This window comes from Heptranchias perlo, chromosome 11 (genome assembly GCF_035084215.1).
Source record: "Heptranchias perlo isolate sHepPer1 chromosome 11, sHepPer1.hap1, whole genome shotgun sequence".
NCBI lineage: Eukaryota > Metazoa > Chordata > Chondrichthyes > Hexanchiformes > Hexanchidae > Heptranchias > Heptranchias perlo.
The window spans coordinates 7,227,752-7,244,163 of record NC_090335.1 but is presented as its reverse complement, the minus strand read 5'-3'; the positions used below and the strand labels follow the sequence as shown (position 1 = coordinate 7,244,163).

General features: G+C 48.9%; 1 protein-coding gene across 1 annotated transcript in view; it reads right to left on the bottom strand.

Annotated features, from left to right (window-relative positions):
• Window positions 1-5,529, bottom strand: part of ptchd1 (patched domain containing 1) — a 78,766-nt gene extending 73,237 nt beyond the window's left edge. The window contains exon 1 of the mRNA XM_067992498.1: window positions 4,683-5,529. Within this exon, the coding sequence (XP_067848599.1) occupies window positions 4,683-5,042 (360 nt within the window). The 5' untranslated portion in view covers window positions 5,043-5,529. The remainder of the gene's footprint in view (window positions 1-4,682) is intronic.
• Window positions 5,530-16,412: the final 10,883 nt, after the last annotated feature.

Sequence of the window (16,412 nt, the reverse complement as noted above, 5' to 3'; positions counted from 1 at the left end):
TCCGGGGTGGGTATCGACGGTCCGGGGTGGGTATCGACGGTCCGGGGTGGGTATCGACGGTCCGGGGTGGGTATCGACGGTCCGGGGTGGGTATCGACGGTCCGGGGTGGGTATCGACGGTCCGGGGTGGGTATCGACGGTCCGGGGTGGGTATCGACGGTCCGGGGTGGGTATCGACGGTCCGGGGTGGGTATCGACGGTCCGGGGTGGGTATCGACGGTCCGGGGTGGGTATCGACGGTCCGGGGTGGGTATCGACGGTCCGGGGTGGGTATCGACGGTCCGGGGTGGGTATCGACGGTCCGGGGTGGGTATCGACGGTCCGGGGTGGGTATCGACGGTCCGGGGTGGGTATCGACGGTCCGGGGTGGGTATCGACGGTCCGGGGTGGGTATCGACGGTCCGGGGTGGGTATCGACGGTCCGGGGTGGGTATCGACGGTCCGGGGTGGGTATCGACGGTCCGGGGTGGGTATCGACGGTCCGGGGTGGGTATCGACGGTCCGGGGTGGGTATCGACGGTCCGGGGTGGGTATCGACGGTCCGGGGTGGGTATCGACGGTCCGGGGTGGGTATCGACGGTCCGGGGTGGGTATCGACGGTCCGGGGTGGGTATCGACGGTCCGGGGTGGGTATCGACGGTCCGGGGTGGGTATCGACGGTCCGGGGTGGGTATCGACGGTCCGGGGTGGGTATCGACGGTCCGGGGTGGGTATCGACGGTCCGGGGTGGGTATCGACGGTCCGGGGTGGGTATCGACGGTCCGGGGTGGGTATCGACGGTCCGGGGTGGGTATCGACGGTCCGGGGTGGGTATCGACGGTCCGGGGTGGGTATCGACGGTCCGGGGTGGGTATCGACGGTCCGGGGTGGGTATCGACGGTCCGGGGTGGGTATCGACGGTCCGGGGTGGGTATCGACGGTCCGGGGTGGGTATCGACGGTCCGGGGTGGGTATCGACGGTCCGGGGTGGGTATCGACGGTCCGGGGTGGGTATCGACGGTCCGGGGTGGGTATCGACGGTCCGGGGTGGGTATCGACGGTCCGGGGTGGGTATCGACGGTCCGGGGTGGGTATCGACGGTCCGGGGTGGGTATCGACGGTCCGGGGTGGGTATCGACGGTCCGGGGTGGGTATCGACGGTCCGGGGTGGGTATCGACGGTCCGGGGTGGGTATCGACGGTCCGGGGTGGGTATCGACGGTCCGGGGTGGGTATCGACGGTCCGGGGTGGGTATCGACGGTCCGGGGTGGGTATCGACGGTCCGGGGTGGGTATCGACGGTCCGGGGTGGGTATCGACGGTCCGGGGTGGGTATCGACGGTCCGGGGTGGGTATCGACGGTCCGGGGTGGGTATCGACGGTCCGGGGTGGGTATCGACGGTCCGGGGTGGGTATCGACGGTCCGGGGTGGGTATCGACGGTCCGGGGTGGGTATCGACGGTCCGGGGTGGGTATCGACGGTCCGGGGTGGGTATCGACGGTCCGGGGTGGGTATCGACGGTCCGGGGTGGGTATCGACGGTCCGGGGTGGGTATCGACGGTCCGGGGTGGGTATCGACGGTCCGGGGTGGGTATCGACGGTCCGGGGTGGGTATCGACGGTCCGGGGTGGGTATCGACGGTCCGGGGTGGGTATCGACGGTCCGGGGTGGGTATCGACGGTCCGGGGTGGGTATCGACGGTCCGGGGTGGGTATCGACGGTCCGGGGTGGGTAGGGATGGGGTGAGCCGGGTATTGACGGTCTGTCCCGGGTATTGACGGTCTGTCCCGGGTATTGACGGTCTGTCCCGGGTATCGATGGTCCGGGGTGGGTATCGATGGTCCGGGGTGGGTATCGATGGTCCGGGGTGGGTATCGATGGGGTGAGCCGGGTATTAACGGTCTGTCCCGAGTATTGACAGTCTGCCCCGGGTATTGACGGTCTGTCCCGGGTATCGATGGTCCGGGGTGGGTATCGATGGGGTGAGCCGGGTATGGACGGTCTGCCCCGGGTATGGACGGTCTGCCCCGGGTATGGACGGTCTGCCCCGGGTATGGACGGTCTGCCCCGGGTATGGACGGTCTGCCCCGGGTATGGACGGTCTGCCCCGGGTATGGACGGTCTGCCCCGGGTATGGACGGTCTGCCCCGGGTATGGACGGTCTGCCCCGGGTATGGACGGTCTGCCCCGGGTATGGACGGTCTGCCCCGGGTATGGACGGTCTGCCCCGGGTATGGACGGTCTGCCCCGGGTATGGACGGTCTGCCCCGGGTATGGACGGTCTGCCCCGGGTATGGACGGTCTGCCCCGGGTATGGACGGTCTGCCCCGGGTATGGACGGTCTGCCCCGGGTATGGACGGTCTGCCCCGGGTATGGACGGTCTGCCCCGGGTATGGACGGTCTGCCCCGGGTATGGACGGTCTGCCCCGGGTATGGACGGTCTGCCCCGGGTATGGACGGTCTGCCCCGGGTATGGACGGTCTGTCCCGGGTATGGACGGTCTGCCCCGGGTATGGACGGTCTGTCCCGGGTATGGACGGTCTGTCCCGGGTATGGACGGTCTGCCCCGGGTATTGACGGTCTGCCCCGGGTATCGATGGTCCGGGGTGGGTAGGGATGAGGTGAGCCGGGTATGGACGGTCTGTCCCGGGTATGGACGGTCTGTCCCGGGTATGGACGGTCTGTCCCGGGTATGGACGGTCTGTCCCGGGTATGGACGGTCTGTCCCGGGTATCGATGGTCCGGGGTGGGTATTGACGGTCTGTCCCGGGTATGGACGGTCTGTCCCGGGTATGGACGGTCTGTCCCGGGTATGGACGGTCTGTCCCGGGTATGGACGGTCTGTCCCGGGTATGGACGGTCTGCCCCGGGTATGGACGGTCTGTCCCGGGTATGGACGGTCTGTCCCGGGTAGTGACGGTCTGTCCCGGGTAGTGACGGTCTGTCCCGGGTATTGACGGTCTGTCCCGGGTATGGACGGTCGGACCCGGGTATGGACGGTCGGACCCGGGTATGGACGGTCTGCCCCGGGTATGGACGGTCTGTCCCGGGTATGGACGGTCTGTCCCGGGTATGGACGGTCTGTCCCGGGTATGGACGGTCTGCCCCGGGTATGGACGGTCTGTCCCGGGTATGGACGGTCTGCCCCGGGTATGGACGGTCTGCCCCGGGTATCGACGGTCTGCCCCGGGTATCGACGGTCTGCCCCGGGTATCGACGGTCTGCCCCGGGTATCGACGGTCTGCCCCGGGTATGGACGGTCTGTCCCGGGTATGGACGGTCTGTCCCGGGTATGGACGGTCTGCCCCGGGTATGGACGGTCTGCCCCGGGTATGGACGGTCTGTCCCGGGTATCGACGGTCTGCCCCGGGTATGGACGGTCTGCCCCGGGTATGGACGGTCTGCCCCGGGTATCGATGGGGTGAGCCGGGTATGGACGGTCTGTCCCGGGTATGGACGGTCTGCCCCGGGTATGGACGGTCTGTCCCGGGTATGGACGGTCTGCCCCGGGTATGGACGGTCTGCCCCGGGTATGGACGGTCTGCCCCGGGTATGGACGGTCTGCCCCGGGTATCGATGGTCCGGGGCGGGTATCGATGGGGTGAGCCGGGTATGGACGGTCGGTCCCGGGTATGGACGGTCTGCCCCGGGTATGGACGGTCTGTCCCGGGTATGGACGGTCTGCCCCGGGTATGGACGGTCGGTCCCGGGTATGGACGGTCGGTCCCGGGTATGGACGGTCTGTCCCGGGTATGGACGGTCTGCCCCGGGTATGGACGGTCTGCCCCGGGTATGGACGGTCTGCCCCGGGTATGGACGGTCGGACCCGGGTATGGACGGTCTGCCCCGGGTATGGACGGTCTGCCCCGGGTATGGACGGTCTGCCCCGGGTATGGACGGTCGGACCCGGGTATGGACGGTCTGCCCCGGGTATGGACGGTCTGTCCCGGGTATGGACGGTCGGACCCGGGTATGGACGGTCGGACCCGGGTATGGACGGTCTGTCCCGGGTATGGACGGTCTGTCCCGGGTATGGACGGTCGGACCCGGGTAGTGACGGTCTGCCCCGGGTATGGACGGTCTGTCCCGGGTACGGACGGTCGGACCCGGGTACGGACGGTCTGTCCCGGGTACGGACGGTCTGCCCCGGGTATCGATGGTCCGGGGTGGGTATCGATGGTCCGGGGTGGGTATCGATGGTCCGGGGTGGGTATCGATGGTCCGGGGTGGGTATCGATGGTCCGGGGTGGGTATCGATGGTCCGGGGTGGGTATCGATGGTCCGGGGTGGGTATCGATGGTCCGGGGTGGGTATCGATGGTCCGGGGTGGGTATCGATGGTCCGGGGTGGGTATCGATGGTCCGGGGTGGGTATCGATGGTCCGGGGTGGGTATCGATGGTCCGGGGTGGGTATCGATGGTCCGGGGTGGGTATCGATGGTCCGGGGTGGGTATCGATGGTCCGGGGTGGGTATCGATGGGGTGAGCCGGGTATGGACGGTCTGCCCCGGGTACGGACGGTCAGTCCCGGGTACGGACGGTCTGCCCCGGGTACGGACGGTCTGTCCCGGGTATGGACGGTCTGCCCCGGGTATTGACGGTCTGTCCCGGGTACGGACGGTCTGCCCCGGGTACGGACGGTCTGCCCCGGGTACGGACGGTCTGCCCCGGGTACGGACGGTCGGACCCGGGTATCCGCTGACCTGTAGTATGAGCCGGGCGTGGTGCGGGTCCAGCAGGTTGCCGCTGGCCGGTGCCGCCGAGCCGGTGATGATGACCCGGCCGTAGGGCCCCGGGCTCTGGAGGTCGGAGTAGAGCAGGTGCTTGGACTGGTTGACGGGGAAGAGGCTGTTGACGAGGGTGCGCTCGATCTTGGCCAGGCTGTGCCGCGGGGCGAACAGGTACTCCATGTTATCCTCCACCCGGTAACGGCTGAAACTCGCCCCGAACAGGATGGCCAGCAGCACGGGCGCCGAGGCGAAGAACACCGGGTGGTTGCCGATGAAGAAGCCCAGGCGGTAGAAGCAGGTCTTCAGCCCCCGGTGCAGCAGCTGCCGCAGCATCCTCACGGGGCCCGGGCCTCACACAGCGGCCGCGGCCCAGGCCTCGGCCCAGCAGCCGGCCGCCATCCACCGGGCGGACGCTTTAACTCTTCCGATCCCGCCCTTCAGCTGACTTCAGGCCCGCCGACTGGACGCTCTGCTCCCGGGATCGTGGTGCTGCCGTCGGCGGGGAGGAGGAGGAGGAGGAACGACTAGGCCCCGGCCCCGGTCCCGGCCCCGGCCTCGGCCTCGGCTTCTCCCGGCAATGTGAGTGCGGCCGTCGGCGGGGAGGAGGAACCCGATACGGCTAGGCCCGGCTCCCCCCCGCCTCTGCTTTCGACGTTAGCGGCCCCTCCAGGCCCCAGGCTGCAGTACAGGGCTCACCGCTACCTGCAAACTAAGAGGCTGCAGGCGGAGCTTGGGCTGGGCTGGGCCGGGCCGGTGGGAGGGGGAAGCGGAGCGTCTGTCCGTCTCTCTCTCTCTCTCTCTCCCCCCCTGAAACCACCTCTTACATCCGGCCCGCTTCGAGCAGACAAGCAGCTGATGGAGGGTTTCTGACCCACAGGCCGCCTTTCACACCACTGTCCCCCCCTCCCCTCCTCTCCCCTGCCCCTCTCAGGTGGATCTAAAAGATCCCACCGCACCATTCAATGATCAGGGGAGTTCTCCCCGGTGTCCCCGGGCCAACATTTATCCCTCAACCAACATCGGTAAAACAGATTATCTGGCCATCGTCTCATTGCTGTTTGTGGGATCTTGCTGTGCACAAATTGGCTGCCGCCTCCCCTACATCGCAACGGTGACTGCACTTCACAAGCGCTTGGCTGGCTGTGAAGGGCTTTGGGATGTCCTGAGGTGGTGAAAGGTGCGACAGGAGCCCACTGGATGCAAACCGCAAACCGCCCTTATCTGTTACAATTTACATTTATGATGTGGAGATGCCGGGTGATGGACTGGGGTGGACAAATGTAAGGAGTCTTACAACACCAGGTTATAGTCCAACAGCTTGTGATTTCAAATAAAGCTGTTGGACTATAACCTGGTGTTGTAAGACTCCTTACATTTGCATTTATACAGCGCCTTTAACGTAGTAAAAATATCCCAAGGAGGGTTAGCAAACAAAATATGACACCGAGCCAACATAAAGAGTCATTGGGTCAGTTGCTTAGTCACAGAGGTAGGTTTTAAGGAGCGTCTTAAAGGAGGAGAGAGAGGTAGAGAGGCGGAGAGGCTTAGGGAGGGAATTCCAGAGCTTAGGGCCTCGGCAGCTGAAGGCACGGCCACCAATGGTGGGGCGAAGGAAGCAGGGGATGTACAAGAGGCTGAATTATTGGAGTGTAGAGTTCTCGGAGGGTTGGGCTGGAGCATTCACAATGACATTACATTGGGATCTCACTGCTAATTCCATCCACTGTTACCGTGCAGCCTCTGACTATAGAAGTACAGAAGGAAGCCGTTTGGCTCACCGTGCCGGCTCTTTGAAAGAGCTGTCCAAATTAGCCCCTCTCTGTTTCCACTTATTAATATTATGGGCCTGAATTTGCTGGAAACTTGTACCCGCAGTAATGGCGTGTGGCATTATTAATACGTAAAACTGCCAGGAAATAATGGAGTGAGTTATGCCGTTATTTGACTTGCACCATAATATGCTGGGACATATGCACCGACAGCTTTGCCTAAGCCGATAAAATGTCCTCACATGACTCTCCACCTGGGAGGTGAACAAACGGACCCGTAAAGCTGTGGAGCCTCACCCCAGCAGTCTGGAAATTGTTCTCCGAATTTTCTTTTTCGAATTCTCTCAGTTAAGGCAGTCTTTTCTTGCTAGTTTTGCTATCCAGAGTCCTGATAGGAAGTTGAAAGTAGTGTAATGGCCTATGCACTGGGCATTGCCCTGTTTGTGATTATCGTGGGTGACCTGGAGGAGGAGTAGAGGGAGCAGGCATGTCGCTTGAAGCTCTGTGGCCGGAGACTGAGCCAATCTCAATACTAGCCCCTCCACCCGCCAGAGAGTGTACAGGGAATGGGTGTCATTTGAGGCACTGTCAGAGCAGCTGTGCTTGCGCAGACTGCGATTCAGCAAGCAAGCAATTAGCCACCTGTGAGATGCTCCATGAAAACCTAAAACCGCGGTCTTCCACAGGGCATCCAACTTCATTAAATACAACATGTCCCTTATGCAGCAAAGAGTCAGGTCCATCAACCTCCGCAGGATTGCTGGCTTCCCCAGGGTGCAGGGGGCCAGCGATGGGACTCACGTGCCACTGAAGGCTCCACTTACATAAGAAATTGGAGCAGGAGTAGGCCACACGGCCCCTCGAGCCTGCTCCGCCAATCAATACGATCATGGCTGATCTTCTACCTCAACTCCACTTCCTGCCCTATCCCCATGTCCCCTGATTCCCTTGGTGTCCAAATATCCATCAATCTCAGCCTTGAATATACTCAACGACTGAGCATCCACAGGCCTCTGGGGTAGAGAATTCTAAAGATTCACAACCCTCTGAGTGAAGAAATTTTTCCTTATTTCAGTCTCAAATGGCCGACCAATTAAACCTGTCACCTTCATAGAAAAGAAGGGTTACCACTTGCTAAATGTTCTAATTGTCTGCGATGCCCGACTGCATACCCTGCAAGTTAACGCACAGTATCGGGGGAGCACTAAAGATGCCTTTGTCCATTGCCACTCTGCCGTCCACGACTTGTCCAGCAGGGAGGCCGATCGATCCTGGGGAGACAGAATTTTGCAACTTTACTTTAAACCTTCCTGCGACATTTCTGTTGAAAAGGGGATGTGCTGACACTAAAGATTAGTTTTTACAGCCTTTTAAAAGGGTTTATTGAAATGTTACTTTTTTTAAGTTGATTTAAGGTGATTTCAAGAGTTGCAGCTCACTGACCTCCCAGTGTCGAGCCGCAATCTGAGTTAAGGTGGCTGTTCTCAGCTTTTTATAGTGCCATGTGGTCGGTCAGCGGGGTCAGTCATTGGCTGCGGTGTCCACCAAGTCCCTGATTCGTCATTTACCTCGCTACATCGTAGACGGATCAATGTTCCAGCAAATTGAAGCGTAAATATAGTGCGATATGAAGGGAGAGCATAAATGGTGCCGAACATACCGTACCAGTAAAGGCTGTTATGGCCTTTGGTTATCTAGGCTCCCCATGCCCTGAGCTGTGCTTCTGAATATTTCCCAGTTTAATTCTCTGAATATTGGTCAGGGAATGAGAACTCTTCCTTGTTCAGTATCATGGCTAAACATTTAGAAGAAGTTGTTTCTGTTCACTATTCGCCTTTGGAGTTGCCCAATGTCTGTTTCCTAATTTCATTTCCCAATGTTTTCAAAGAATATTTCAGTACGGCTTTTGGCAGGGAGAGCGGGAGAGGGGGAGAGGGAGAGCAGGACAGAGGCAGACACGTTCAGGTTCCAACACGGAGCTTTCAGCCACCCTGGTACTTTAAACGATGGATCATTGTCTCTCCCTTTTAGCACAATCGCAATAATGAGCAAGTTCACTGGGTGATCGGTTCATTCCAACCGAAGCACAATTAATTAGAACATGCCTGCAATAGGTAAGAGTGTCACGCTCCCTAATAGATACCCGTGCACTATACAGAATGCACAGTGTATCAGTCCAACCATGGGGTGCTTGAGTTAGGCAGCAAAAGGTGAAGAGAAAGTAACTCATGAAGAAGGCATATCAGCTGTTAGTAAATGGGACCAGGACAGTGAAGGGCAGGAAGAGTTCTGAAGGGTAGCACACACAAAAAATAGCAGCTCTAGCATGCACGGAAAGGAATTAGGCAGCAGGGAAGTGGTAGATACATTCACCACACTTTCAATTTTGAACCAAAGTGCAAAGGTAAACAATCACAAAGAATGTAAATTATGGCCCAGATTTTCCTGGGGATTTATGCCATTGTAATGTCACGTCTACCTCAAAGCGGCCCTTGAACGGCTCAAATGAAAGAGGAAATTATGGAGTAAGTGACTTACAACATTAATTGTGCCACTCCATATTTTCCTGGGACTTTTGCACCGCTCCACTGTTACCCTTGCTGGAAGCAGTTGGAGGGTACGTATCATAGCTCTACCCTCATTAAAATCAATGGCGATCGCGATTTTCCTGTTTTTAAGCCAGTTTTCACACCGCTGCCAATTAGATTTCAAAATAGTGGCCTGGCAGTGGAAAGTGGAGAGCCAAAATCAAATCAATCCAAAGGAAGAGTCTCACCTGAACTATCAAATGAACTGCAGCTGCAACAATTATCATCAACAGCACAATCACGATAAAGCATTTCTTGACAAACAAATTATGCCTTTATCAGGATTCAATTAGTGTAGATTGGACAGTGTAGTTCAGTAGTCATATATATGCAGCAATTACATAAATCGATAGTGATCCAAACACTCCCCATGTGTATTCTGTATACATTAATGTCGCCCAACCCAGCTTGAAATGTTCACACTGCTAATTTTGTCAATTATCCTTAAAACACATGGAATTTATCTCGACTCATTGGTAATTCGATGGTAACTATGTTTTAATAGGTAACATAAAATCCATAGTATGCGCAGTCTAAATCAATTGACAGTTGCCAGCAGTAGATGAAAAATAACACTTAATTTAACTCTGATCCTTCTCCTGATCCCTAACTAGGATTGACATCATCTCAGCTTTCGGGCACATGAAAATCAGCCTATTCATCTGCCTTGCCTTTCTTTCCAAATCTATTTATTTCTATGTGGCATGGTGGAATCTGATTGTGGGAGTCAATTGTTCAAATATATCGATCAATAGCTAACAGAAGACAGATCTCTGGCCAACCATGGGTTCAAACAAACTCTCCTGAAATTTACAAGTCTAGTAAATGCTCATGTCTACTAAAATTTTATTGGCCCCGATTTTGCTGTCAAAATAACAGTCAGACTAATGGCGCACTCCATTATTTATGCACAAATGGTACGGTAACTTCAGGCGAGGGGCAGACGCGCGGTTAAATGCAACAATCCAAAAGTTGCTGTCCAAGATGTGCCGTTCTGTCGTTAGCTCCGCGATAACGGCATCTCGCTGTCTGACTCATCTTTGAAATGCTTTCAACAGCTGTATTTTCGCAGTAGATACAAACCAGACTCGCCATAGAAAGTTAAGTCTTGTCCATTTCAGTCTAAATACCTTTTTAATGATGTGTTAAGTGTTAATTACCGCCAGTCAAACGCTTTTTTTTTCTCTCTCAATCCAATCTTTCTTTCCCTCTCTTTATTTCTCTTCCTGTACCTGATTTGCCACTAAATTCACCCTCTCTAATTTACACTTCCTCCTCAGTCCTTGCGCTGTTCATTTCACAATCTTTAAATCTCACTGGTTAAGGAGATACCCAGTTGCTTGCCCTGTTCATTCAGGTCCCAGATGCCCTGTTACCCTTGCTGCGATGTTACTTTCAGTAACTTGCCATGCAAAATAATTTAAAAACCTAAAAGTGCAAGCACAAGTCTAACTAACAGCGGATACCATTAGATGCCTTGCTACAGCAAAATTTGGCCCATTGTTAATGTAATAATATGTTTAAAATGAGGGAGGAAGAATCAGATAGGTGTGTAATTTCCATGCACATTGCTGTAAGGTTTGTGGATAATTGAGAAGATAAAAGAAGTCATCCAACCAGAGCACGTAATCAATAAGGGTAAATAGGAATTGGGTTTCATTGTACTAATTCATTTTCACGGACAGAACTTCTAATACTTTCTTTTTAAATCTAGAAAAGCCAATTCCTGTGTTATCTCCAATTGTCAGGACTCATTTCAAGTTGTCACTGAGTTAAATTGTAGCATTTTATCACCATGACAGAAATCTCGCCATTAGCAGCAGGATCAGTCATTGACCTTAGGATTCCCCAACATGCCCACTGCTGTGCACTTCAATTAGAACTGCAGGAAAATAATGGAGGAACTTATGATCGGCAAGCCAGACGGTGAAATTCACAGTGATCTCGCCATTGCAGGAAAATCTGGGCCTATTTCGCAGTGGAATATCTGGGTCTGGCTACAAGTTACCTCACATTGCTAAATCTGTCTGACTGTCAAATATAACAGTTAAAATAAGTCTGACTGTCAAATATCACAGTTACATAGTCTGACTGTCAAATAGCACAGTTATGTAGGTCTGACTGTGAAATATCACAGTTATACAGATCTGACTGTCAAATATCACAGTTATATAGGTCAAACTGTCAAATATCACAGTTATATAGGTCACACTGTGAAAAAGCACAGATATATAGGTCTGACTGTCAAATATCACAGTTATATAGTCTGACTGTCAGTATCACAGTTATATAGGTCTGACTGTCAAATATCACAGTTATATAGCTCAAACTGTCAAATATCACAGTTATATAGCTCAAACTGTCAAATATCACAGTTATACAGTCTGACTGACAAATATCACATTTATATAGGTCACACTGTCAAATATCACAGTTATACAGTCTGACTGACAAATATCACAGTTATATAGGTCACACTGTCAAATATCACAGTTATATAGGTTGGACTGTTAAATATCACAGTTATATAGGTTGGACTGTCAAATATCACAGTTATATAGGTCTGATTTAAATATCACAGTTATCTTGGTCTGACTGACAAATATCACAGTTATATAGGTCTGATTAATATATCACAGTTGTATAGGTCTGATTTAAATATCACAGTTTTGTTGGTCTGACTGTCAAATATGACAATTATTGAGGTCTGACTGTCAAATATCACAGTTATATAGGTCTGACTGTCAAATATCACAGTTATATCGGTCAAACTGTCAAATATCACAGTTATGTAGGTCTGACTGTCAAATATCACAGTTATAGAGGTCAGACTGTCAAATATCACAGTTATATAGGTCACAATGTCAAATATCACCGTTATATAGTCTGACTGTCAAATATGACAATTATAGAGGTCTGACTGTCAAATATCACAGTTATATAGGTCTGACTGTCAAATATCACAGTTATATCGGTCAAACTGTCAAATATCACAGTTATGTAGGTCTGACTGTCAAATATCACAGTTATAGAGGTCAGACTGTCAAATATCACAGTTATATAGGTCACAATGTCAAATATCACCGTTATATAGTCTGACTGTCAAATATCACAGTTATATAGGTTTGATTCAAATATCACAATTATACAGGTCAAACTGTCAAATATCACAGTTATATAGGTCTGACTGTCAAACATCACAGTTATATAGGTCTGACTGTCAAATATCACAGTTATATCGGTTGGACTGTCAAATATCACAGTTATATAGGTTGGACTGTCAAATATCACAGTTATATAGCTTGGACTGTCAAATATCACAGTTGTATCGGTCTGATTTAAATATCTCAGTTATATAGTCTGACTGTCAAATATCACAATTATAGAGGTCTGACTGTCAAATATCACAGTTCTATAGGTCTGACTGACAAATATCACAGTTATAGAGGTCTGATTCATATATCACAGTTGTATCGGTCTGATTTAAATATCTCAGTTATATAGTCTGACTGTCAAATATCACAGTTATATGGGTCTGACTGTCAAATATCACAATTATAGAGGTCTGACTGTCAAATATCACAGTTATCTTGGTCTGTCTGTCAAATATCACAGTTATATAGGTCAAACTGTCAAATATCACAGTTATGTAGGTCTGAATGTGAAATATCACAGTTATACAGATCTGACTGTCAAATATCACAGTTATGTAGGTCAAACTGTCAAATATCACAGTTATATAGGTCACACTGTGAAAAAGCACAGATATATAGGTCTGACTGTCAAATATCACAGTTATATAAGTCTGACTGTCAAATAGCACAGTTATATATGTCTGACTGTCAAATATCACAATTATAGAGGTCTGACTGTCAAATATCACAGTTATCTTGGTCTGTCTGTCAAATATCACAGTTATATAGGTCAAACTGTCAAATATCACAGTTATGTAGGTCTGACTGTGAAATATCACAGTTATACAGATCTGACTGTCAAATATCACAGTTACGTAGGTCAAACTGTCAAATATCACAGTTATATAGGTCACACTGTGAAAAAGCACAGATATATAGGTCTGACTGTCAAATATCACAGTTATATAAGTCTGACTGTCAAATAGCACAGTTATATAGGTCTGATTGAAATATCACAGTTATATCGGTCTGACTTTCAAATATCACAGTTATATAGCTCAAACTGTCAAATATCACAGTTATACAGTCTGACTGACAAATATCACAGTTATATAGGTCACACTGTCAAATATCACAGTTATATAGGTTGGACTGTCAAATATCACAGTTATATAGGTTGGACTGTCAAATATCACAGTTATATAGGTCTGATTTAAATATCACAGTTATCTTGGTCTGACTGACAAATATCACAGTTATATAGGTCTGATTAATATATCACAGTTGTATAGGTCTGATTTAAATATCACAGTTTTGTTGGTCTGACTGTCAAATATCACAGTTATATAGGTCTGACTGTCAAATATGACAATTATAGAGGTCTGACTGTCAAATATCACAGTTGTGTAGGTCTGACTGTCAAATATCACAATTATAGAGGTCTGACTGTCAAATATCACAGTTATAGAGGTCAGACTGTCAAATATCACAGTTATATAGGTCACAATGTCAAATATCACCGTTATATAGTCTGACTGTCAAATATCACAGTTATATAGGTCTGATTCAAATATCACAATTATATAGGTCAAACTGTCAAATATCACAGTTATATAGGTCTGACTGTCAAATATCACAATGAGAGAGGTCTGACTGTCAAATATCACGGTTTTTAGGTCTGACTGTCAAATATCACAATTATAGAGGTCTGACTGTCAAATATCACAGTTATAGAGGTAAGACTGTCAAATATCACAGTTATATAGGTCACAATGTCAAATATCACCGTTATATAGTCTGACTGTCAAATATCACAGTTATATAGGTCTGATTCAAATATCACAATTATATAGGTCAAACTGTCAAATATCACAGTTATATAGGTCTGACTGTCAAATATCACAATGAGAGAGGTCTGACTGTCAAATATCACGGTTTTTAGGTCTGACTGTCAAATATCACAGTTATATAGGTCAAACTGTCAAATATCACAGTTATGTAGGTCTGACTGTCAAATATCACAATTATAGAGGTCTGACTGTCAAATATCACAGTTATAGAGGTCAGACTGTCAAATATCACAGTTATATAGGTTTGACTGTCAAATATCACAGTTATATAGGTCACACTGTCAAATATCACCGTTATATTGTCTGACTGTCAAATATCACAGTTATATAGGTCTGACTTTCAAATATCACAGTTATATAATCTGACTGTCAAATATCACAGTTATATAGGTCAAACTGTCAAATATCACAGTTATACAGTCTGACTGACAAATATCACAGTTATATAGGTCACACTGTCAAATATCACAGTTATATAGGTTGGACTGTCAAATATCACAGTTATATAGGTTGGACTGTCAAATATCACAGTTATATAGGTCTGATTCAAATATCACAATTATATCGGTCAAACTGTCAAATATCACAGTTATATAGGTCTGACTGTCAAATATGACAATTATAGCGGTCTGACTGTCAAATATCACAGTTATATAGGTTGAACTGTCAAATATCACAGTTATATAGGTTGAACTGACAAATATCACAGTTATATAGGTCACACTGTCAAATATCACCGTTATATAGTCTGACTGTCAAATATCACCGTTATATAGGTCTGATTCAAATATCACAGTTATAGAGGTCTGACTGTCAAATATCACAGTTATATAGGTCACACTTTCAAATATCACAGTTATGTAGGTCTGACTGTCAAGTATCACAGTTATAGAGGTTTGACTGTCAAATATCACAGTTATGGAGGTCTGACTGTCAAATATCACAGTTATATAGGTCAGAATGTCAAATATCACAGTTATATAGGTCTGACTGTCAAACATCACAGTTATATAGGTCTGACTGTCAAATATCACAGTTATATACTCTGACTGTCAAATATCACAGTTACATAGGTTGGTCTGTCAAATATCACAGTTATATAGGTCACACTGTCAAATATCACAGTTATATCAGTTGGACTGTCAAATATCACAGTTATAGAGGTCTGATTTAATTATCACAGTTATATAGGTCTGATTTAAATATCACAGTTATATAGGTCTGACTGACAAATATCACAGTTATAGAGGTCTGACTGTCAAATATCACAGTTATCTTGGTCTGACTGTCAAATATCACAGTTATGTAGGTCAAACTGTCAAATATCACAGTTATATAGGTTGGACTGTCAAATAGCACAGTTATATAGGTCTGACTGTCAAATATCACAGTTATATAGGTCTGATTGAAATATCACAGTTATATAATCTGACTGTCAAATATCATAGTTACATAGCTCAAACTGTCAAATATCACAGTTATACAGTCTGACTGACAAATATCACAGTTATATAGGTCATACTGTCAAATATCACAGTTATATAGGTTGGACTGTCAAATATCACCGTTATATAGTCTGACTGTCAAATATCACAGTTATATAGGTTGGACTGTCAAATATCACAGTTATATAGTCTGACTGTCAAATATCACAGTTATATAGGTCTGATTCAAATATCACAATTATATAGGTCAAACTGTCAAATATCACAGTTATATAGGTCTGACTGTCAAACATCACAGTTATATAGGTCTGACTGTCAAATATCACAGTTATATCGGTTGGACTGTCAAATATCACAGTTATATAGGTTGGACTGTCAAATATCACAGTTATATAGCTTGGACTGTCAAATATCACAGTTGTATCGGTCTGATTTAAATATCTCAGTTATATAGTCTGACTGTCAAATATCACAATTATAGAAGTCTGACTGTCAAATATCACAGTTATCTTGGTCTGACTGTCAAATATCACAGTTATATTGGTCAAACTGTCAAATATCACAGTTATGTAGGTCTGACTGTGAAATATCACAGTTATACAGATCTGACTGTCAAATATCACAGTTATGTAGGTCAAACTGTCAAATATCACAGTTATATAGGTTGGACTGTCAAATATCACAGTTATAGAGGTCTGATTTAAATATCACAGTTATATAGGTCTGATTTAAATATCACAGTTATATCGGTCTGACTGACAAATATCACAGTTATAGAGGTCTGATTCATATATCACAGTTGTATCGGTCTGATTTAAATATGTCAGTTATATAGTCTGACTGTCAAATATCACAGTTATATGGGTCTGACTGTCAAATATCACAATTATAGAGGTCTGACTGTCAAATATCACAGT